The following is a 21,669-nucleotide window of genomic DNA, read 5'->3' as shown; positions in this document are numbered from 1 at the left end:
AGTTCTTATTAATATGTTTAATGTTTTTATGTGATGCTGTTTTCTTATCGCTTATATTTCTTTGTCTTTTAAACCCCTGTGAATAAAGGTGATATATAAATAAAGTTATTTATTCATTATTATTATTATTATAATCCTGGAGTACAGTTGATATGATGATGTACATTATCATCACATGATACTATCATGATGAATATATTGTATAAATTAAGATGACTTCATACTTTTAGAGTTGATTTGAGTTTATATATTGTTTTGCTTCAGTCTGTGTTGAATATGAAAAGATGTATTAGAGATAATTTGATGTTTTCACGCTGAGCTGCAGACAATAAAACATTGTGTCTACAAATGTAGTATATGTAATATGTAATATAATATAATATATCATCAGTAAACAACAGGATTAAAACACATCTCAATAAAAAAGTTATTCATTCAGTTACAAGCAAACCGGTCAATTCAATTCAGTTCAGTCTATAGACAAATAAGAAAGAAAAGCCTCACACAGTTAAGTAAAGGAAGTAAAGGAAGTTTGAAATTATTATTTTCCTCTAGCGCCTCCTGGGGTTTATTCTTTATCGGTTGTTTTCCTTTTGTGCTGAAATGTGAATTGTGAATAACTTTAATCACAAATTTTCTTCTTTCATTTTTATAATTTTATTCAATACTTACGTTGATAATTTGTCTGTTAAATGGACTTTTACTCCTGGCAAAGGTTTAAGTTTTCAACAAATGTAAATAGAGATCTACAGACACATTTATAACAAAGTATATATTCAAATTACATCGTACTTTTTGTTTTTCTAACAAATGAAATTCAAACGTCTCCATGTTTATACATCACGAGGAGGAACAAGTCTTTCAAATTGATTCTCACGTCGTTTCCCCTGAAGTCAGAAGGGAAATCAGTGCATGCTCATAGTTTAGGGACACTTTGTGTTGCACGGGTCCCCCGATGAGAAGAAGCTGTACACGCTGACCAGTGGAAACATGGTCACGGCCCCCAGCAGGGAGCCCAACTGCACCACAGCTCCGCACCACACCAGAGCGCTGTGGCCCTCGTCACGCAGGATCACGCCGATAATCACCTTCACGTAGGACAGAGTGAGGATGAAGACGATCCAGGCCAACACCTGTGGGGCAGAGGCAGGAGGGCAGGACATTCCCAAACTGGATTCCTTCCTTTATCTCGTCTTTTCACTGGTTTATAAGAAGATGTGTAACTTGAGAGTGTACTCACTATGATGACACCACCCGAGGTATCATTAACCAGCAGAGGACATGGACTCAGCACCGCCGTGCCCATTATGTAAGCTCCAGCTCCAGTGCCGACCACGGTGAGAGCTGCCATCAGCAGCAGGGATCTGTGGGGGCACACAGGTTCAGATCTGATTCTGGAGCCAGGATCTACTGTTATTTGACAAAAGCATCACTGCACAAAACCCGGGTTTGACAATGTGTAGCAGCACAATGTGAACAGTAAGAATCTGTGGAAAGTCTGAGTGGTGCAGGAGCAAAGTGCATCTAAATGTTAACTGGAATGAACCAACAGTCCCTTAAATTCATCCAAGTTGCATCAGATCGTAGATTTTACTCGTCTAAATACGTGTGATTTGTTTCGTCCAGATCCGTTAATCACTCTCTGTTCAAATTGGTGAAGATACCGTCGCCCGATTTCGCAAAAGAAAGTAAAGAAAAGTTCCTGGATGAGCCACAAACTTTAGTTGGATCCTTCTTGGCCTGAGTCCCATCTTTCCATCAAGTTTTGTTGGAAACTATTAACTAGTTTTTTGTGTAATTCTGCTGACAAACTAATAAATAAACCAACCAATGAACTGACGGAGAAGCATGACCTCCCAATGATGACTTTCCAGGAAGTGGTTCTTTGAAATTCCCCAGAATTAAGAGGCTAGTTTATTATTAATCGAAGCGACATTCTCGTTATTCTTTCATTAAACTTTGTGTCGGCAAAGATTGACAGATTCCTCCTAATTCAATTTATTGACTCTTTCTTAGTGAAAAGTTCTAATCAACATTTTCACAATCAATGTCAGTCTCTGGAAACTACATTTCACTCATATTATTTGCACAAAAACAACAAAAAAACATTTAAGAATGATAAAACTCACATTTTACAAAAATAAAATAACATAAGTACTTTATTTTCCTCTAGCGCCTCCTGGGGTTTATTCTTTATCGGTAGTTTTCCTTTTATGCTGAAGCCTCAAAGGCAAAGTTGTGATTTTGAGGTTATAGAAATAAATACTAACTTTTTTAAATAACAGTTTCTGACCATGAGCCCTTTATTGTGTCGATTACAGCTGACGACCACTGACCTTATCGGGAGGAACATGGCGATGAAGCAGGCCAGGGGGTTGGACACGGCGGCCATGGTGGCTGACAGGTGATAGACCTTGTTTCCGTACGGCATGCAAGAGTACGACTGCACCGAGGGAAGCACCACGTTGGTCAGAGCGTTGGCCCAGGCCAGAATCACAAAGATGTAGAGCACCTGCATCCAGCTGTAAGCGCCGGTGCCAAAACTGTTCTGGTTCGGGGGTTTGTACGGATCCATCATCGGCTTCTGCTCGACCAACTGTCTGTTTTTCTGCGATTTCTCTTTCACGCCGTTGGTGTATCGGCCGGTGGGATGCTCTCGGGCCACGGCGGGGTGGTAGTTCAGCAGCAGGAAGGCCCCCAGGCTCACCAGCATCATGGCGCTCAGGAAGAAGAAAAACACCTCAGCCGAGAAGTTTGCTGGCTGATACTGGGCCTGGAGGTCAAAGGTCACCGAGCCGTTCAGGCTGTGGTTCAGAGACTGTGTGTTGTTTAAGCAGTGGACCACGCCAACGCCCTGGACTAAAGCCACCAGAGCAGGCAGCAGGCCGCTCACCCCCTCCCCAATGTAGTAGGTGGTTAGATACTGAGGCTTGAGGCGCATCATGAAGGGCAGGAAGGTGACGGAGGACGTGCAGTCGACGGTAGCGAGGAAGAAAGTCAAGACGAGGAGGGCGACACTGCGACTGACGCCTGCCACGACAACCGTCTCCTTCCAGAAGAAACCCAGCAGGAAACTGGCCACGGTGCCCAGAACGATGATCACGTATATGACCGCCGTCTCATTCAGGGCGCCGGGCCGGAAGCGATGCATCAGGGTGACGAAGAGAGGCCCGACGTTGGCCATCTGGATGAGGATCGAGAGGTAGGAGGGCAGGTACCATCCCTCGGGGATCTGGGGGACGATCAGGGGCAGCTCCACCCACAGGCCGTTGATGGAAACCCAGGAGCCCATCCCGAAGAGAACCGCCAACAGGTGCGTGAGGAGCGACATGGTTCAGATGGTTTTCCTCTAGAAAAAGACAAAAAGTCAAGTTTCTTTGTCAAATAGATGCCGACCTTAAATAGCATAATGCAATTGACCATTTTCAAGAAATTAAGTTCTGGCTTTGATGTTCCTTTGATTAAAAATCCTTTATTCGTTTAGCTCCATATCAGGAAAACAATTTAATTTGTCTTATATTGAAAACCTGTCTCTGTTGTTTTTTGTATTTAGACAGTAAAAACAGTCTTTAGCCAAGATGGAGAACATGTTAAAATTGTTGTTATACATATATTAGCATGCTAAAGTTAGCATTTAGCTCAAAGTGCGTTTAGGCTCCCAGGGCCACCAGGCTGCTGACTCTTTGTCTTCTTATGTAACGGATGTTAAACTTTATTCTTTATCTATTCAAGCCATAAACTATATAGCTGCTGGCTGTTGCTCATTATAGAACATTTAGTTAGCCATCCTCAAACGCTAGGAAATTCTGCAACAAGAACATTTGGCTGCAGAAATATAACATTTCTTGAAAATCCACGCACAGAAACATTTCCTGATTATGTCAGACTTTGTTTATTAACTAAAGAACGGACGATGCATGTTGATACATGCTGGTTGCTGGTAAATCTGAGTCTGAGGTGCACAGAAAGTCAGAAATGTGAAACTTGTTTGTATGTAAGCATAGTATAATTAAACATTTCAACATCTATAAATAAAGTTAAAGTTTTCAGCAATAATTTCTTTAGGAGGAAATAATTAGATATAATCATTTGAAAATAAGTTTTTCTTTACATTTGAGGATCTCAACCTCAATGTTCTAAAAACAATGTGTTCAAATACCAAATCAAAACAAATTAGTAAAGGTATTCTAAAGTGTGTATTTATAAGAGTTGAGGTTTAAGATGAAAGAGAGTTGTAAAGTCTGCTCATGGTGTGGATCAGGAGTTGGATCAGGTTTGTCATTATAGTAAATCTATGTCCTTATAAGGAACAACAACAAACAGGCGTGTGTTTGTTTGTCTCGTCCTTTGTTGCTGAGCAGAGACTGAGAATTATTCACAGTGAGTAAATACCAGTCAACAAAGGGTTAACTCAACATTAATGTGTCACCAGGAGGAAGAATTCTCCTCCAACTCTTCCTAAAGGTTCAATCTGTGACTCCTACATGTGGTTAATGTGTATTGTTTATTGTCTAAAGATACGGTCTCTTCTTTCTTCAGTAGACATCTAACCTTTTATCATGTGCAGATTCTCAGACGGTCACATGACGTGAAACATTATAGATTAAATGTTGAAAAACCTCCGGTGCAAAGTGTTCAAGTTATTTCATTTGATCGCAGGCAGCGTGTGGGTTAAACCTACAACATGGAGCATGACCAGCTGCTATACTGGTAACTATTACATAACCTAAGAAAACATCTGACCAGTACATTGTTTATTGAAAAAGAAACCATAGAGGCAAAAATAATACAGAGAGTCCTGCGTTGTGTGAGAAGAATTATCAATTAGTTTTGGAAGTGCAATCATAAAGATCAAAAAGAAATGTCTTTGAAAGGCAGACAGATCAAGAACATAACAATATAATATATCAAATCTGCAAAATTTGAAAACATCAATAATAAGTAGAAAAAAGTTAAATCCACACGTCTCCTCCTTTTCTCTTTTTACAGCAACTTCAAATGATTAATGTAAAAAAGATGAAAGTTTGCATCCCTGACGATACTCACACGTCTGGTGGAGAGATCTCTGCAGAGAGAGAGGAGCCACAGTCCTGTGCAGTAAAGTGTGTGTGTGCGCCGGGGATCAAACCCTCCTGTGGACGAGTGGGTGTGAGACCACGTAGCCAACCATGACAAATGTTTGGTTAACTAGTCAGCGTCTTAACCTCAAGCTCCGTCCCCGTCCGGACTTCAGATCATCACGACTCTCAATCACAGATTTGTGATTCCTGAGGCAACAACATCTGAGGGAGCCACTCAAGAATCTGCAGAATTTATTAATTCTGCTTAAGGGGATCATGGGAGCAGAGGTGTTTACGGCCGCTCAGTTGCACAACGACACAATTCATCGTTTGAGTAGCGACGCACAAAGTATTAGAAAATCCCTAATTCATTGTTTCAGAAAAGAAAACAGATTATTATAACGTTATGTAATCATTCAAAAACAAAAAAACTCGAACTACCAAGAGCAAATGTGAGATAAGTCCAGAGATCATAAGCTGACAATCGTTTTCCAAGTGTTGTGAAGAATAGTTTGACATTATTTTCTTTATTATCAAGAGTCGGTGCAGTTTAGAGATAAAAATACATTATTTCTGTTACACTTCAGAATTTGTAAAATGACGTGTTGCTGAGCTTTGGTGGTGTTGTTGTAAAATGCTGTTAAACTTTGGACAGAGTCAGACTGTTCGAACACTTTTCAGTCAAGTTTTTCTTATCAGATGTTATGAGTTTTACTAACAAATAAAGCTCATTTATAAATTATTCTTTTTATCTTTGTGATCATTTCCACCTGTGGTAACAATGTACAGCAAATGATTAATTACATTAAAGTACCATCACAAGTTCAATTTATAAATAAAGTCATATCTATCCACTTCATTCTTTTTTTTATATTTCTACATAAAGTAGAGAATTGTTTGTTTTTCCTTGTTTGTATGAACTCTAGTAATATTCGATTTCATATTACTTTACACTGTATTAATCTTAACTGAGCTAATATCAGTGTTTGTTTCTCTGTAATAATGCAAAGAACAGTTTCAACAAATCATCTTTGTTCACCAACATCAGCCGTTTAATGTCACAATGTATGTTTCCATTACAATCATTTTTTTTAAATCAACAACAAAAAGGCCACATTTGTGAAAAATTAACATAAAAACAGCTGATATATCATTGAAAAGATAAAAAACAAAAAAAAACAGGATTTCAGCCATAAAGTTGAGGCACGGTTGACAGATGTTATCTTTTCCTTTTAGTTTAATGCAGGAACACATCTGTTCTGTAGTCAGGTAACACATTTACCTCACAAGGGTCACGTTGCATATCAAAGATTGACTTGATAAAAATCCCTTGCTTCCCAAAACCGTTCACTAATTGCTTTGCTATTCATCACGGACAGATATTGTTCCCTTCAGGTGGCAGAACATCCCAGAATGAACAACCAGCAAAATCATGTAAAACTATTTCATAAAACATTACGAGAAAACAAAGTTAAACATTGTTTGAAAGAAGAAACGTCACAGCATCTTTGAAGAGTATGTCTGAAGTTACTGCGTCACAGTTTTAGTAATACTGATTCCGGCCTCACTGACCTGTAGATGTAGGAAGATGAGGTCGGACATTTGAAAATGAAATAAAAACAATAAGCACCGCTTGTAGTAGTTTGCATCTTTCGCAATACTCAATAGCAAATGTGGACGAACAAGTTCATTATTGTGTCCCTGAGTAAATAACTTTTCACATGATCAAAATGGGAAAACTTCCATCAGCAGCTGTGGCTCCGACTTCAACTACAGTGATTCATTATAAAAGACCACACAAAGCCCTTGTGGTGTAACTGCATCATACGTGTGTTACATCCCCTCGGTCAACGTGCAGAAACACAGTGCTCCCATTATCGTGTTTTCACTTCCCACAGGCTCGGGGGCCTCGAGTCAGGGGAGGATGCCTCGTAGGTAGGTGGCGTGATCCTCAGTAGAAATGAGGCCGAGGCAGATCTGCTGTTTCACTCAGGAGCCGTTCGTATAAAGACTGGAGTTATTAAATATCTCCTGTTTAATGCAGTTATCCACACAGTCCTGAGCACTGGCGAACACGTGGTAGACGTTGATCAGGGGGAACATGCTGAGCGCCCCGATAAGGGAGCCGGCCTGGATGAAGATGCCACACCACAGCAGGGCCGCGTGACCCTTCTCGTGAAGCAAAGTCCCAATCACCACCTTCAGGTAGGAGAAGAGGCCGGTGAAGATGATCCAGGAGACGACCTGTAGGGGGCACAAGCACCAGGCTGAGGTCAGAAGTGGACGTGGAGAACCAGGAGACACCTCTGTGTGTTTATGATCTGCCACCGGGGGCATTAGATACTTTATTTACAAAAGGCAGAAAAAAGTATTTGCATTCATATTTTTCATGGTGATCAATTATCCATTATAAATATAATATAATGATCACAGAAAGGGAATTAAATAAACATACAATTTTAGAATGAAAATATTATCATATATTATTATTAAATTATGTTATCTAAAAAAAAAAAAGAACAACCTAAATAGAGGGGGTAGAACGGTCGTCCTCTAACCAGAAGGTTGGGGGTTCCATCCCAGTCTTCCCCATTTTGAATGCCGAAGTGTCCTTGGGCCTGACACTAAACCCAAATTTCCCTTCTCATAGAGAAAAGTGCTGCACATAGACGCACTGTATGAATGTTTGTGTGAATGAAAAGTGCTTTGAGTGGTAAAGCTCTTTATAGATACTGTCCATTTACCATTTTAAATTATTATTAAGTGTTTCACCTTGTTGTTAAGTCTTGATCTTATATCAGTCACCCTGAGATTCAGATTATTCATGTGGTGCACACTAATACAAATCAATGTGTGGAAAATGACATATGCATGTTTTTTGTGTGACATACTGTGTATAGGACTTGTTCATAATTTTGTTTTTGTTTATTGACTGAAAGGAGTCCACAGCACCAAGTATCAAACACTGTCCAGTACCAAAATACATCATTGAATGTTTGCTCAGACTTGAAATCTTCTTGATTTATGCATATATTTTCTATCTTAAATTAAGATGTTCTATTACGCAAATTTCTTGTATGAGTAAATTCTTTAAACCACGTGTATCAAATAAAACCTTTGACTTCTTGACAACAAAGCCTCGAAATGAGCAGGACCACTCACCACTAAAGCCACGCCAGCAGGGTTTCCCAGGAGTGGAGGGCAGGGGCTGAGAGCTGCTAACGCCACGAGATATGCAGCGAACACTCCCCCCGCTAAGGACAAGAAGCCCAGACCTGTGGCCGTCCTACAAACAAAGCACAGCAGGAAACAAATGGTCACAAATATCAACATTAAAATGATTACACACAGTTTATATGTTCAGTTTGTATGTGTTTGATTGTACATGATCTCACCTGAGGACAAAAAACATGGCCAGGAAGCAGGCCACGGGGTTTGCTATGTTGCCAAAGACCACGGAGAGGTGAAAGGTCATGATGCCATAGGGCAGACAGGAGAAACTCTGCACGGATGGCAGGACCCCGTTGGTGAGGGCGTTGGAGACGGCGAGCAGCGCCAGCAGGTAGATGTTGTGTGACGTCCAGAAGGTCTGAGCCGGTGGCTGCTGCTCCTCCACCTGCACCTGCTCCTCAGACACCGGCGTCCCTCCGTTACGCAGAGGGTGCGTCTCGTCTCCGTTCTTCACCGCCTCCGCGGCGTCTGACGCCTGTGGCGGTTCGTCGGGCGGCGATTCCACCTGCCTCCGTGTCAAAGCCAGGAAGCTTGCAGCCGAGACCGACAGCATGACAAACAAGAACCAGAAGAAGTTCTGGACGGGAAAGCTCTCTTCTAAATACTCTGGATGCACTGTCCCATTCACCGTTTTACACTCCAGCTTGCCAACACCTTGTCCTAAGGCCACGATGCACGGGAACAAGGCGCTGAGGCCCTGACCGATGAAAAACGTACGGATATACTGGGGGGGGTAACGAAACATGAAAGGCAGGAAGGTGACGTTGGACGTGCAGCAGACCAGAGACAGCACGAAGGTGAAGAGCAGGAACGGCAGCGACCTTTCCTCTCCCGCTATCGTGACAGTGTGTGACCAGAAGACGGCGAGGAGAGCGGACGCCACCACGGCCAGCAGCTGGATGCAGTGGATGACCAGGCGCTCGTTCAGACGCCCCGGAGCACAGTGGTGGGTGATCGTCACTGCTATGGGACCCAGGTTCCCAAACGCTATGAGCACTGAGAGGGAGGCAGGGAGGTTCCACCCTGAGACGAGAGAAGGTGAATATCAGTTAGGGTCATATTTAAAAATATATATATATATATATATATATATATTGGATATATTTTTAGATTTTATCTGTTTTTTTTGTATTTGTATTTATTGTTTTATTTTTATCTGTGTTCTCTCAATCTTAAGATGTTTTTCTGATTATATTGTTCTCGTTTTGATAAGATAAATATATGACTTAATATTTATACGTGATGACTTTTGACCGGTTGTTGCAGCCTGTGGTTGTCAGATGTCAGATGAGAAGTTTAATGTACTTGGTTACATTAAAATACATGTTTCAATCAGTGGTGGAAAGTAACTAAGTACATCTACTCAAGTGCTGTACTTGATGATGCAATATACTAGCAATTTATATGTATTTTCCTCAAGTGTTTCCATTTTATACTAGTTTCATACTCCTTAGCAAAATAAACTATTGTACTCCAATACTTATATTTGGCAACTTCATTAACTCTTTTCATACAAAACATATTATAAATTATAAAATTTGGTCCAGTGCTAAAAATAGTCTTTGTTGTGGGGTGTTGTTTGTAATTGAGTCAAATAGATTTTATTTTCTTACATAAAAGTGTGAAAAATGGTTGGTGCGATAAAAATATTCAGTTAAAATATTTGATATTTCAATGTTAGTTCACACTGTGTAAACTCTGTACTTTATTTTATCTGTACACACCTTTGATACTTTGATTTATCTTTATCTTTATATTGCACGTTTACTTATCTGATTACTTTATTGTATTATTACCACCTCGTTTTACTGCTGCGACTCAGCTAATTGTCCTCTAGTGACACTAATAAATCTTATGTTTGTTTCCATGAGTAGTTTTTACTCTAACTTGTAATTAATGGAGTATTTGTCAGTGTGCTTTAGTGAAGTGAAGTATCCGAGTACTTTAAAGTATTACAAGTATTTTTGAATTAACTCGGTTCCCACCAGAGACACGACATCACTTCCGGTGGGCTTCAGTTAAATGTGTCGCTAGCTTGACTTTAGCACCGAGTGAAACCACAATAACACGTTGAAAACAGAAGAGCCATGAAAGACAACGGACTGTAACAACGACGGACACGCGGGAGAATCACCGACCTTCCGGCAGGACACGGACAACCACCGGCAGCTCGACCCACAGACTGTTGACGGAAACCCACGAGCCCATGGCGAACAGAGCCGTGAGCGCGTGGGTCACCGTGGCGCTGCTCCACCAGCGGCCGGACATGGTGCCTCCAACTCCGGCCACAGGAACCGGGAGGACTCGGTGGTGGTGTGGGTGTGGGTGTGGGGGGGAAATGGTCTCGCGTGGATGTGGATGAGACGCAAACAACAAGTGTGACGGTTCCACGCGCGGCTGGAGCAATGATTGACGTCCCCGCCCCTCCTTTCCTGCTGCCTTCACGGACCCCTCGTGAATGAATTTATTGTCCCATTAATGCTTTTATTTGTTCAGGTTTCCATGTGACACAGCTGCTCTATATTGTTTCATTTATTTTGAAGACTACCTTGTATCCGATCACCTAAAGTCTGCTACTCGTCAGTGGTGAAGTTTATTTCTCCATCAAGCTATTCCCCGGGGCTACTAATATGTCCCAATACTAAGTCTGTTCCCAAACTGAATAGTAAAAATAACACATTCCTTTAACTTAAACTACTCAGTCGACCTTGGCACAAGACTTTCATAACGTTATTGTACCAGGTTTAGTAGATTCGTCAATTTTACCGATGCTCCTGAATGCATCATGTGATGTGACGCAACCTCAGATGTCCTTTGTGTCCAGAGGAACTGAAGCTGAGGCTGTTCTGTAACATTTAACTCTCCTATCGACGAGAAGACGTTTGTTTAACTGTTTCTACTTTATCACAAAGGTTGACAAAAAATATATATACACATATAAACATAGGTGTTTATTTTGACAGTGATTCATTGATTGCACATCTTTTAGCTCAACAGTAGTTACTGTTGACCTCTGCATGATCACAACAGGTCAAATCTTGGTCTAAACACATATATATATACACACACACACACACACACGTTTATTGTGTATTATCTAGTATCCAGCACCATGTAAATGAAATAGTTCAGTGTTATCAGAAATAAAAGTTACAAATCAAACAAAATTTCCCTCTAATGGCCTCAAACAAGCCCGGCATCACAAGACCCGTCACATGGAATCTGTCAGTTTTGCATTTTAAGAGGAAGCAGCGGTTTGTTTGTCTTCAAGAGAAAATATAACTTCCTTTAAGTCTTTTTCTGCGTCGGTAGCAAAGGCAACAGGCAAACAAACATGAGCTCACTGGTGCACAGCTCAACATGACATAAACAGAATGATACACAAGTCAATCCTATCTCTGCACGAGTCATTCAACAGCCTCTGTCCCTCAAGTTCCCCCCCGTGCTGCTGCTTTCTCTCTGCTCAGTTGCAGCTGCACTCGCTTCTCCGAACACCTACTTTGGGTTTGTCTTTTTAGGAGCCAAAACCAGAGAGAACCCAGGTTTGATTCTGGGAAGTGCAAGCTTCAGCTTCATTACCATCTCGGTGGAGTTGCGGAAAATGCCATTCAAGTGTGTGCTCGTGTTGTTGAGAATCATCTTCTGGTACAGTATCTCGCAACGAATCGCTTCTCGTTTCTCCTGCCGGGGTTTCCCGTCAAAGCGCAGCATCATTCTGTCGACGTCTTGCTGCGACATGCACGGCCCTCCGTTTGTCCTCACTGTGGACGTGATGTAGTTACTGTCCATGTTCTCCTCGGTCTCTTCTTGTACTCTCACTGAAATTTCTCTTTTACTGCTGCTTCCATCATCTTGTTGGCCAGAGTGTGTATTCTTCTTAGCTTGACCACCGCAAGATTCATCAGAGCTGTTATCCAACGAACCAGAGCGGCCTTCTTCTTCCTGGGAGCTCTCCAGGGGCAAGCTCTTCTGTGAGGAGGGTTTCGGGGACTTGTCAGATCTCTTCTTCTTGTAAGGGTACACATGGCTGATGGGATATTTCGCCATCAGGACGGAGAACGTGCAACTCGCCAGTTGCAAGCTTAAATCTGGTGATGGGAGTTGGGAAAATGTTCCTCCCGGCAGGAAATTCTTCAGGTGATCCTCAGTGACGCCTGCAATAATCTTTATCGCCCTCTTCAGGCAAGCTTTGATCAGGTCCCGATTTGTGTGCCACTCACCACAGTAATGAAACACGCCATCAAAGGTTTTCTCTTGCGATGGGCACTGCAGAAAAACGTTTGTAATCTCTTCCGGCTCCAGCAGAGTTGAAGGATCTTTGGACCAATCGAGGAACCTTTGGTATAGACGGAGCATGTACTGGCTAAAGAGCGAGAACTCGCCTCCACTTTTTAAAAGCTGCCAGTACGGGCCGAGGATTTTGCAGTAAATGATGGCCAGGACGCACACAAGGCACTGAATCATGGAATCATTGGCGTCGGCAGCAACGCTCTCAAGAATGACGTTTGAGTAATCATCGTTGTTCAGTGACAGCACGTCAGAGAAGAAGAGAGCAACCTCCTTGTGATGGTGGATAAGACCCGCTGCGGCTTCAAAGTAGTTGTTGAATTTGTTTGACTGATTTGCTGCGAGCTTGGACGGGTTGTTCTTTTCCTCGCAGAAGGCGATCCAGTGATTTTGGGAGTTCTGCCAATCCGTGTTTCGAGGGCTAAGGATATTAGAAGCCATGTGGATGTAGCGTGAGGTGGCACTTTCTTGCAGATTCACAAACCCCTTGAATTTTGGAAGCTTGTCACGGCCTAGATTCTCTCCCGCTGAGAGAGTGATCTCTCTTTCAAAGTTCAAAATGTGTTGCTCAACTGCATCATGTACGTCAACAAGGAAATTGGCGTTGTAGTGTATAAAGTTCACAGGAGAAACCAGTGAGATCTCCTTACCGAGCAAATTGACTTTGTTGTCAAACTCTGCCATGGCTGGATGCTCCTTGCATGTCAGAGCAAAGTGATTTTTGAGGAGGTCCAAGGAAAGTTGTTTGCATTCTGCAGTTTTGCCACCGTACACCTTTGACAGCTTGTGAACAGACAGCATTGTGATGTCGAGCAGCGTCAGGGGCCGTCGGACGTCTAAGATTCCCTCTCCATTGCTGGATCCTTCCAGACCCTCATCGCTTTCTTCTCGTAAAGAGACGTGTTCTTTCACTGTCACTTTCTTCACGACCCCTCGGTCCATCCCAGAACCTTCACCTGGCATGATTTCAAAGCTCTCATATTCTTCCTTGATTCTAACTCTTTCACGATTGCTATCTCTTCTCATGCGTTTCTTCTGAAGAAACCTGGGCTTTTTTCCCCACACCAGTTCAAATGGACTTTGAAGCAGATTCTCCATCGCTGCATTCCTCCTGTGACTTCTGGTTTCATAATTATGGTAGCAAAATTTCACCTTTTTTATCTTGGGTTTAAGGACTTTATAAGCACTTTGAATATTCCCATTCTTGCAAAACTCCCGGTTGAAGTTTCTAAGCCAAGTTACTATGATGACCGGGGCGAGCTTCTCCCTCGTGACAAAGTTGCTCAGCTCAAGAATCAATCCATTTGTGACTTCCATCGATTGCGCTCTCTCTGAAAAATCCCTCATTTCCAAAAGATGTGGTCGTTCAACTCCAATGCTATCACATATGGGGCCAACAAAGTTAAAATTGACATCCGATGCCATGAAGGTCCGTCTCGCTACAGCTCCCAGACTCAAAGTTGTCGCAATGCCTCTTTCAACCAACCGACGGAAATCAGCAGCATAGTGCCTGGGGAAAATGTTTTTGAGCCAATTAACAACGGCAGTCCACGGGAAATTATTATCCTCTCTCATGAGTCCCACTTGAATCAGAAGTCTGTTCTTGCATTTCGTCTGTTCAAGCTCCAATCCCTCCCCCGACTGAGGCCCAATGAAATCGGCAACAAGCTTCCAATAGTACTCATCTCCTGAAAAGACAGAGACGACAGCAAGTGATTAGAGAGAAAATACTTCAGAGGTGAGGTTGCAGATTTTGAATGAAGAGGAAGCAAGGTTGCTAAAAAAAATATTCTCACACCAACAATAATTAAGTTATAGATAATCAGCTCACACAGTCATTTTACTACATGGTCAATGTTTTCATCTTACTCAGATTAGCTTCAGCTACAACTTCTTTTCCACACAGAGAGAAACCTTCGCCCTCCTCCATTTTGTTCTGTAAAGTTTAAAAGAGGAAAACACATTAGTAAAGTTTCAAAGGGGAATGTGAACATCATGACAAAATGCTTGCTTGTCATTTCTAATTGTCACCAATGTCTAATCACACAGTCAATTTGAATATGTTGTTAAATGTACATCAACACTTTTATATCAACCCTTAAGAGTCTTAGGCTATTATTGCCATTTTCACTGTTTTTGATTTTGCCTTTATAGACCATAAACAATATAATACAATAGGAAAGACTATTACAAGCAAAACCGCATCAGAGGCACTGAACACAAGCAGATTGACTTTTCAGTCAATGTCGTTTGAGGGAGGAGAAGAAACAGAAACAAGGGTCGTACCTTCGGTGTTGTCCCCGACAACGAGTCACTGGCCAAATCCTCCATTCTTTCCTAACAAAGAAAACAAGTTGTTAACAGTTTGCAGCATTTTGTTTTCATTCTCCTTAACTTCAGTACCTAAATATCTGAATAGTTTAGATGATGCTCTTGAATTATGTTATGCTGTAATGAGACAACACAAATATGAGGAGCTCCCTCATCAAATCACCACAATGGAATGTGTTGGACAGGAAGAAACCGCTCAGCTCAGCAGTGCAATAGTTAAATTAAAAGAAAAGTAGAAAGAGCTGACTGTAAAATATAAATGTTAAATACAAAACAAAACTATGCACAGTTGTTAGTCATGAGTTGACTGTGAGTTTAGGAACCTGATGGTGGAAACATGTGTGAGCAACAACATCTACACACTTTGTTTCCTGTTAAATCCAAATAAACAAAAACAACACAAGTCAGTCCACGTGGTTTACTGCTTCTGACACAACTACATTTAAAAGCTTCTACACAACATCTGCAAATGAGAGAGAGAATTCTCTAATGCCCCCTGTATGCTAATGTTAGCCTTGGGAGCTACTTTGCTAAAAAAAAGTTAGCGCCCACGTTGAGCTGCGGGGAAACTGAGCACAACACACACCAACAAAAAGAAAACAACACCGGAGCCGAGCAGCTGAGGAGTTTCCGGATAGTTTCATGTGTAGAAACAAGAAAAAACACGGATTTAAAAACAATGAATTCTCACCGCAGGCTACAACACCCTCGCTCCTCTCGTGGCGGAGGGGCACGGACAGGGAGCTCAGCCGGTGATTGGATAAGGAGAAGTTAAACAGCCTCTGATTGGACAGTTTTTACAGAAGGAGGGCTGTTGCCGATCCTTCCACCAATCACAGGGCGGACGACTGATGCATTGTGGGACGACGACTAGCTAGTTTGCAGGAGCTATCAGCAGGTAACGTCAAAACAATAACAAAGGACAAGAAATGCTCGTTTTTATGGCTAGAAATAATTTTCCGCAACTCTTCTGCAATATCAATGTCTTGGTTTATGTTATGTTATATGACGATATTGTTTGGTAACTGGTTACAATACAGGTTAGCTTAGCCAAACGTTTACAGCCACTGTTAGCGTTAGCATTTTTTAAGCTAGTGATCCCTGTAAAGAAGCAGGCTGCTACACAATCAATGCAGCATGCTAACAAACATGGCAGCTAGCATAACAACAACAGACACAACACACCACTCACTGGGCTCAGGTCGTGTTTCTGCGAAGCGCCGGAGTCCGAAGCTGCAGCGGCGAGTTCCCCCGACGCAGCCGCGGCGTGGATCGAAGGAGCCGCGTCCGGTTTCAGCCTCACTCGGTTCTGCTCTCGGAACCCCATCCGGTGCTTCATCAGCTCACGGGGGTCGTAGTCTTCCTCCGTGAAGTGGACGCCGCACACCACCGTGTTCTTCCTCACGGATCGCGCGGTGAACTCCGGTCTCCTCTCCTGCACGAAGCGCAGCCAGGCCGTGAAGCCGGCTTCGCTCGCCGTCCTGTCGGGGAAGCAGTGGACGCGGTGGCCCGACAGGCTGGAGTTCGCGCAGCCCGCGCACACGCAGCAGTTCGGCATGATCACAACCTGCGACCTGAAGTTCCTCACGATTCACAGGGAGGTCGTCTCCCTTGTGTGACGTAATATGACGCGACGTGGATAAGAAAGCGATGCTGAAGTTTTCCACTTTAACCATTTGATCATTTTCAAACAAGGCCAAGTCCGTAAAACCTGTACCCTGCAAGTTGCTCTTTAATTTAGCCCCAAAAAATTAGCACAACATAGCAAATTTGATGCATTTCTTAGTCGTAGTGAAGTGAATATCTTTGGGTTTAGGACAGTTGCTTTCATTGCATAAGCAAAACCTATAAGCAACACATCTATGAAACTATACTAATGAGAATATAGTTGCCGCATCCTTAATACTCTTTATACAGGATGGTTTATTATACTATATTAATGTGGCATGAAGGTACGTAATACATCTTGGGTAGAAGCATATAATAGCATGATGTGTATAAATTACAAAAAGGTAACTGAGGTACAAGTATCTCAAAATTGTACTTGAGTTGCTTAGTTATCTTTAACTACTGGGACGTCCTGTTGTGTGCCACTAAAATGTGCCACAGGTGTAAGTGTACTGTAGATAAAGCCTCATTCATATTCAATTCAATTAACTGCATAACGACTCCTCATCACATATCCACACAGACACTGGACCCTGGTGCAGGATTCTGCTGTATTGCATTAGATGGTACCGCTGTGTGTAACATTGTGCTTAACCTCTGTAGATTGTTAATAACTGATGATGTTCTAATTCTGTTTTCAGGTGCTGATGTGTCACTACTCTCCAGATGTCCGGTTTTCTTGAAATGAAGCTCTCTATAAAGACGAGATAGCAGCACACGATGGATTCCTCTGCAGCGGAAGCTTCGACTCACAGTGAAAGAAAAGACGACACTGCACCAAGTACCTCAAATAAAACAGCTCGAGTAGGAGATGGACCAAAGTCGAAGAAGGCATCGTTGAAGAGGAAAGCAGGGGAACCAAAAAATGCAAAAACGAAGAAAAAAAAGGCACGAGTCTCCAGGCCTGCCCGGCTTGGCTACACTGTCCATCAAGGGGAAGACATGCTACTGGTCATATCAAGTTCCACTTCTCAGTATGATGGTTCAGCCTGGAAGCCTCAAAAGAAGGGAGGCAAAAAGAAAAAGCTCGCTAAAGGGAAATTAAAAGCAGCAAAGAAGAAGAAAAAACCCACAGTCCGTGCCAAACCTAAACCGGCAAGTAATCCTGTCCCCAAACCAGAAGAGGGCGCTGCTGTTTTTGTGCCAGAGAAGCCAGCGGATCACAGATGGGGAGAAAGTCTACCTGAGGAGGTGCTAGTTAATATATTTCAGATGGTGGTCGTCCAAGATGGAGCGGTTCCATTTTTATGCAGGTATTTAACACATGTTTGATTTCATGTCAACTTTGAAAATGTATATTATGAACTACTAAGACTGAAGCACAGAACATAGAATATAGAATATGTTATAATATGAGTTTTACAAAACTATGATGTCCAGTTAATGATTCCACACTGGCAAAATACGTTTTACATGTGGAGTAAAGGTTGTAAACATCATCTATGACAAGATTATGGACACAGTATTATGTCATGATCAATTGCTGATTATTCTCTTGATCAATCTTGGGGTCTGAAAAGAGTCAAACTAATATTAATCACGTTTTACAGACCTCAATGTAATGTCTTCACATTGCTTGGTTTGTCTGCCATACATCCACATAATTTACTACTGTAGAACACCAACCAAACAATGGTATCTTCCCATTTTAAAAGCTGTAACCAGGGATGGATCAAATCTATAGATTGACTTGTCAGACACCAGAAAAAACACATAAATGTGCTATTAATTTAAATAATAATAAAAATTTGGGATCTGAAATGAATCCCTCTCGTCTGCTGTGTGTGTGGTGCAGGGTGGGGAGGGTCTGTCGGCTGTGGAACGCCGCGGCCTCCAGCCCGGTCCTGTGGCGTAAAGTGACCGTGGGTCACTGCTGGATCGCTCCAGGGAAAACACAGCTCCCTAAAACTGAGAAAAGGATTCAGGAGACTTTTGACTGGCTGGCGCAAAACAGGTTTATATTATTAGTTTAATGGAAGAGTTTTGACATTTACATGATTGTAAAGGACGTAACAGCTGTATTCCCTTTTCTCCAGATTTTCTCAGCTACGAGACTTTTCTCTCTGTCACTGGAAAAAGAACAATGACTACGCAGTAGAGGTGAGTCGTCAAAATACTTTTATTTTTCAGCATTATTAATAATCATATATATTCACATATACTGTACAATTTTCATACTGTGCAATAAATAAAACATATTTCTTAATCTTAAGAAATAAAGTTGTTTTTCAGTGTAAAACTTTGTATTTATATCTGTGTGTGTTTTTCTTCTATTTGTATTGTGATCATATTTAGGCTGTTTCGCAGTTCTGCCCTCACCTTCGCTCCCTCACACTCTCTTACTGCACAGGCCTGACAGCGAGTGCCTTCCAAAGCCTTGGTCTGCACAGCCGGTCGCTACAGAGCCTAAATCTCCAGTATTCAGAGGTATGCAGCTTTTTATCAAATGTACTGGTTAGTTTCACGGTTTACCTGACAGCTTCAAGTTTAGAAGAAATTCTCTGAATTATATCTGGATAATGTCCAAATTGTTCAGAATATACCATCCTACCACTTCCCTTCCGGTGTTTATTTAACACACAGAGTTTTACAATTTAGTTTTTGTCTAGTTTCAGGTTGATGGACTCCTGGAGTACTTGGAGAATCATGGGAGCCAGATCAAGCAGATTTGGTTCACTCATGGACTAAAGAATGACAGACTTCTGACCACCCTCACTGTAAGCCCCTCTCTCTCTCCACATTATTTACTTTATTAGTTACACACAATCAAAGCCAGTGAGCACAAATGAACACATTGTGTTTGATTGACCAGAGGGGCTGTTGTCCTGAATTGGATTTGCTGGAGATCAACACAAGGCTCGACAGCAAAGACTGTGAACTTCCCATTTGCATCCAGGCTCTGCAGGCGGCATGTCCCAAACTCAAGGTAAAAAAACCTCAACGTGTTTATGCCAATGTCCCTATTGTGACGTCCAAATGCAATTATAAGCTAATGTTTTACCTGACACTGTAACTTCCTTACTTTGAAGGCGTAGTAGTGCCACCTGGAAAAACTGATCAGTTTAAATAATACATTTTACAGCTTTAGTGCACATATGAAAACAAATTGATTAGTCAATCAACAGTGAATATTTCTAATTTCTCATGATACCAGTGTTTTGAATGAGAGGATTTGATGTTTCTTTGTGTCGTATATAATTGTAAACAGAATGTTTCAGTCCAAACAAGACACGTGAGAAAGTCACCTTCATATGTGTTATAAAAATGTAATGGACATTTCCCCTTTTTTGACATTTCATACGCAAAAATCTACAAAAAGAAATGAATTGACACACAAAATAATCTATAGCTGCAGCCCTGAAGTTTGTCTTGACTTGTTTTTCTCTCTGAATCATTACACTGCCGTGTTTACCTATGGACCATCCATTGTAACTCCTGTCAGACCTTCCGTATGCTGAATGTCCGACCTCTGCACAAGACCATGCGTAATGGTGCCGACTCAACCTCAGGCTTCCCGTTGTTGGAGGAGCTTTGCATTGCAACCACGTCTTACTCCTACATGAGCGACAAAGACCTGTTGGACATCCTCTACAGCTCCACCAAGCTGCGGGTGCTGGACTTGCGAGGCTGTTCGCGAATAACTCCATCGGGTCTCGCAGCATTACCCTGTCCCGGTAAGGCTACCCCGTGAAATCCACACTTTCACTTTGTTCAATTTATAAAGTTACTCAAGTGTGATTCAAGTGTCATTTGAGCCCATACTGAAAAGCTTAGTTTGATCTTTTTTGTATTTAATAGAAAACTGTGTGTAGATGTCAAAATTTTATAGAAATATTTTTATATATTTAGCATCGCCCCCAAAAATCCATCTCAGTCGGGCTCTATTTCAAAACCCAATAACTAACGAATACTTTGCCCTGGTTTCCCTCAGAGCTGGAGTGTCTGTTCTGGGGACAGTACTTCAGCAGCCACACCGGGTTGTCCTCACATAAGAAGGGACTTCACATGGTGACACAAAAGTGGAGTCAGACTTTGCAACAGCTCGACATTGCAAATCAGCTCTTTGGTGAGGAGGACCTGGAGATAGCAATGAGTTACCTGGCGCAGGCCACAGAGGCGGATACGCTGCGTTCACTCAACCTGAGTGGAACGAGGATCACACCCCCCGCCCTCAGGTACGCGTGTATAATTTGAACTGGGCGTGAATCAAATTTTTGATCCTGAGTGCTGCAGGTTTTATGTTTTCTTTCCAAGGATTTCATGAGTAATAAGAAATCTATCTGCACTTGTATCTTGCAGGTCAGTCGTCGGCCGGATGACTTCTCTTAATTACCTCAACCTTTCATCCTGCCGCTATCTGCCAAGAGGAGTCAAGAGACTTTACCGTGGCCCAGAAGACATTCGCCAGCTGCTGGACAAATTGGAGTAGCTCCTGAACTCATTTTACACTTGAATGTCTTTAAACTTTCTTACTTGTATATAATGTTATCCAAGTTATATGTTTGTTCACACCAAACGGATGCAGAGTGCTGCATCAATCCAGTGAGAAAACCTGCAGGTGCTACACACATTTTAACAGCTCAGTCTACATTAGTAGTCTAAAGAGTCACATTTACATGTTGGAGTCAGAAGCTTTTGATCGTCTCCATGTGTCCTGTTGTTATTGAAATGTACATGATGTAGTGTCTCTGTGTTCCCTTTAATTAAAGCATATAATGAATAAATTACACTGTTTGAGAATAAGGAATCATAAAACCTCTTTCACACATTCAGCAGCAACACATGTTTACTTCTTTCATTATTGTTTTAGACCAAGTTACAGTAATTCCAGGCAAACGTTTGTCAAGAAATATTGGAATTAAAAACTGTTCAAGTTTCCATATCCTTCCACTAGGGAGTGTTGTTCTCTCAGCTGAATGTGCATGAAGACCAACAGAGGCCTGTGTTGTAATGTTTCACAATTACCTGATAATGCCTCACTCACTTCACACTTTTTTCAAAAACTAAATGTGTTTATATTGTATTTGCTTCATTTGAAATAAATGAATGTATATTTGTCGTGTACATCAACATGAGAAATGGAAAAAGAAAA

The 21,669-nt window shown here is 41.9% G+C and overlaps 4 protein-coding genes across 5 annotated transcripts; 1 reads left to right on the top strand and 3 right to left on the bottom strand.

Moving 5' to 3' along the window:
- Positions 1-416: 416 nt before the first annotated feature.
- si:ch73-196l6.5 (riboflavin transporter 2) lies at positions 417-5,296 on the bottom strand. Its single transcript, XM_035183116.2, has 4 exons — positions 5,047-5,296; positions 2,337-3,349; positions 1,241-1,364; positions 417-1,133 (listed from the first exon to the last, which is right to left on the bottom strand). The coding sequence occupies exons 2-4, from the start codon at positions 3,329-3,331 to the stop codon at positions 924-926; spliced, it is 1,329 nt and encodes a 442-aa protein (XP_035039007.2). The 5' UTR covers positions 3,332-3,349; positions 5,047-5,296; the 3' UTR covers positions 417-923.
- Positions 5,297-6,088: 792 nt separating this feature from the next.
- On the bottom strand, positions 6,089-11,036 carry LOC118124965 (solute carrier family 52, riboflavin transporter, member 2). Its single transcript, XM_035183218.2, has 4 exons — positions 10,430-11,036; positions 8,456-9,314; positions 8,223-8,346; positions 6,089-7,304 (listed from the first exon to the last, which is right to left on the bottom strand). The coding sequence occupies exons 1-4, from the start codon at positions 10,557-10,559 to the stop codon at positions 7,050-7,052; spliced, it is 1,368 nt and encodes a 455-aa protein (XP_035039109.1). The 5' UTR covers positions 10,560-11,036; the 3' UTR covers positions 6,089-7,049.
- Positions 11,037-11,229: 193 nt separating this feature from the next.
- On the bottom strand, positions 11,230-16,508 carry LOC118124963. 2 transcript variants are annotated; one of them, XM_035183215.2, is made up of 4 exons: positions 16,102-16,508; positions 14,865-14,915; positions 14,448-14,514; positions 11,230-14,266 (listed from the first exon to the last, which is right to left on the bottom strand). In XM_035183215.2, the coding sequence occupies exons 1-4, from the start codon at positions 16,465-16,467 to the stop codon at positions 11,787-11,789; spliced, it is 2,964 nt and encodes a 987-aa protein (XP_035039106.2). In that variant the 5' UTR covers positions 16,468-16,508; the 3' UTR covers positions 11,230-11,786. The 2 variants fall into 2 exon arrangements, with proteins under 2 accessions (XP_035039106.2, XP_035039107.1); XM_035183216.2 differs by lacking the exon at positions 16,102-16,508 and adding an exon at positions 15,601-16,021.
- fbxl6 (F-box and leucine-rich repeat protein 6) lies at positions 15,702-21,669 on the top strand. The gene is made up of 10 exons (XM_035183217.2): positions 15,702-15,807; positions 17,219-17,830; positions 18,373-18,531; positions 18,614-18,677; positions 18,873-19,004; positions 19,187-19,294; positions 19,390-19,503; positions 20,020-20,251; positions 20,509-20,752; positions 20,877-21,669. Exons 2-10 carry the CDS (start codon positions 17,298-17,300, stop codon positions 21,004-21,006), a joined length of 1,716 nt encoding a protein of 571 aa, XP_035039108.2. The 5' UTR covers positions 15,702-15,807; positions 17,219-17,297; the 3' UTR covers positions 21,007-21,669.

Source organism: Hippoglossus stenolepis, chromosome 17 (assembly GCF_022539355.2).
Source record: "Hippoglossus stenolepis isolate QCI-W04-F060 chromosome 17, HSTE1.2, whole genome shotgun sequence".
NCBI classification, from domain to species: Eukaryota; Metazoa; Chordata; class Actinopteri; order Pleuronectiformes; family Pleuronectidae; genus Hippoglossus; species Hippoglossus stenolepis.
This window is presented reverse-complemented; position numbering and strand designations above follow the sequence as displayed.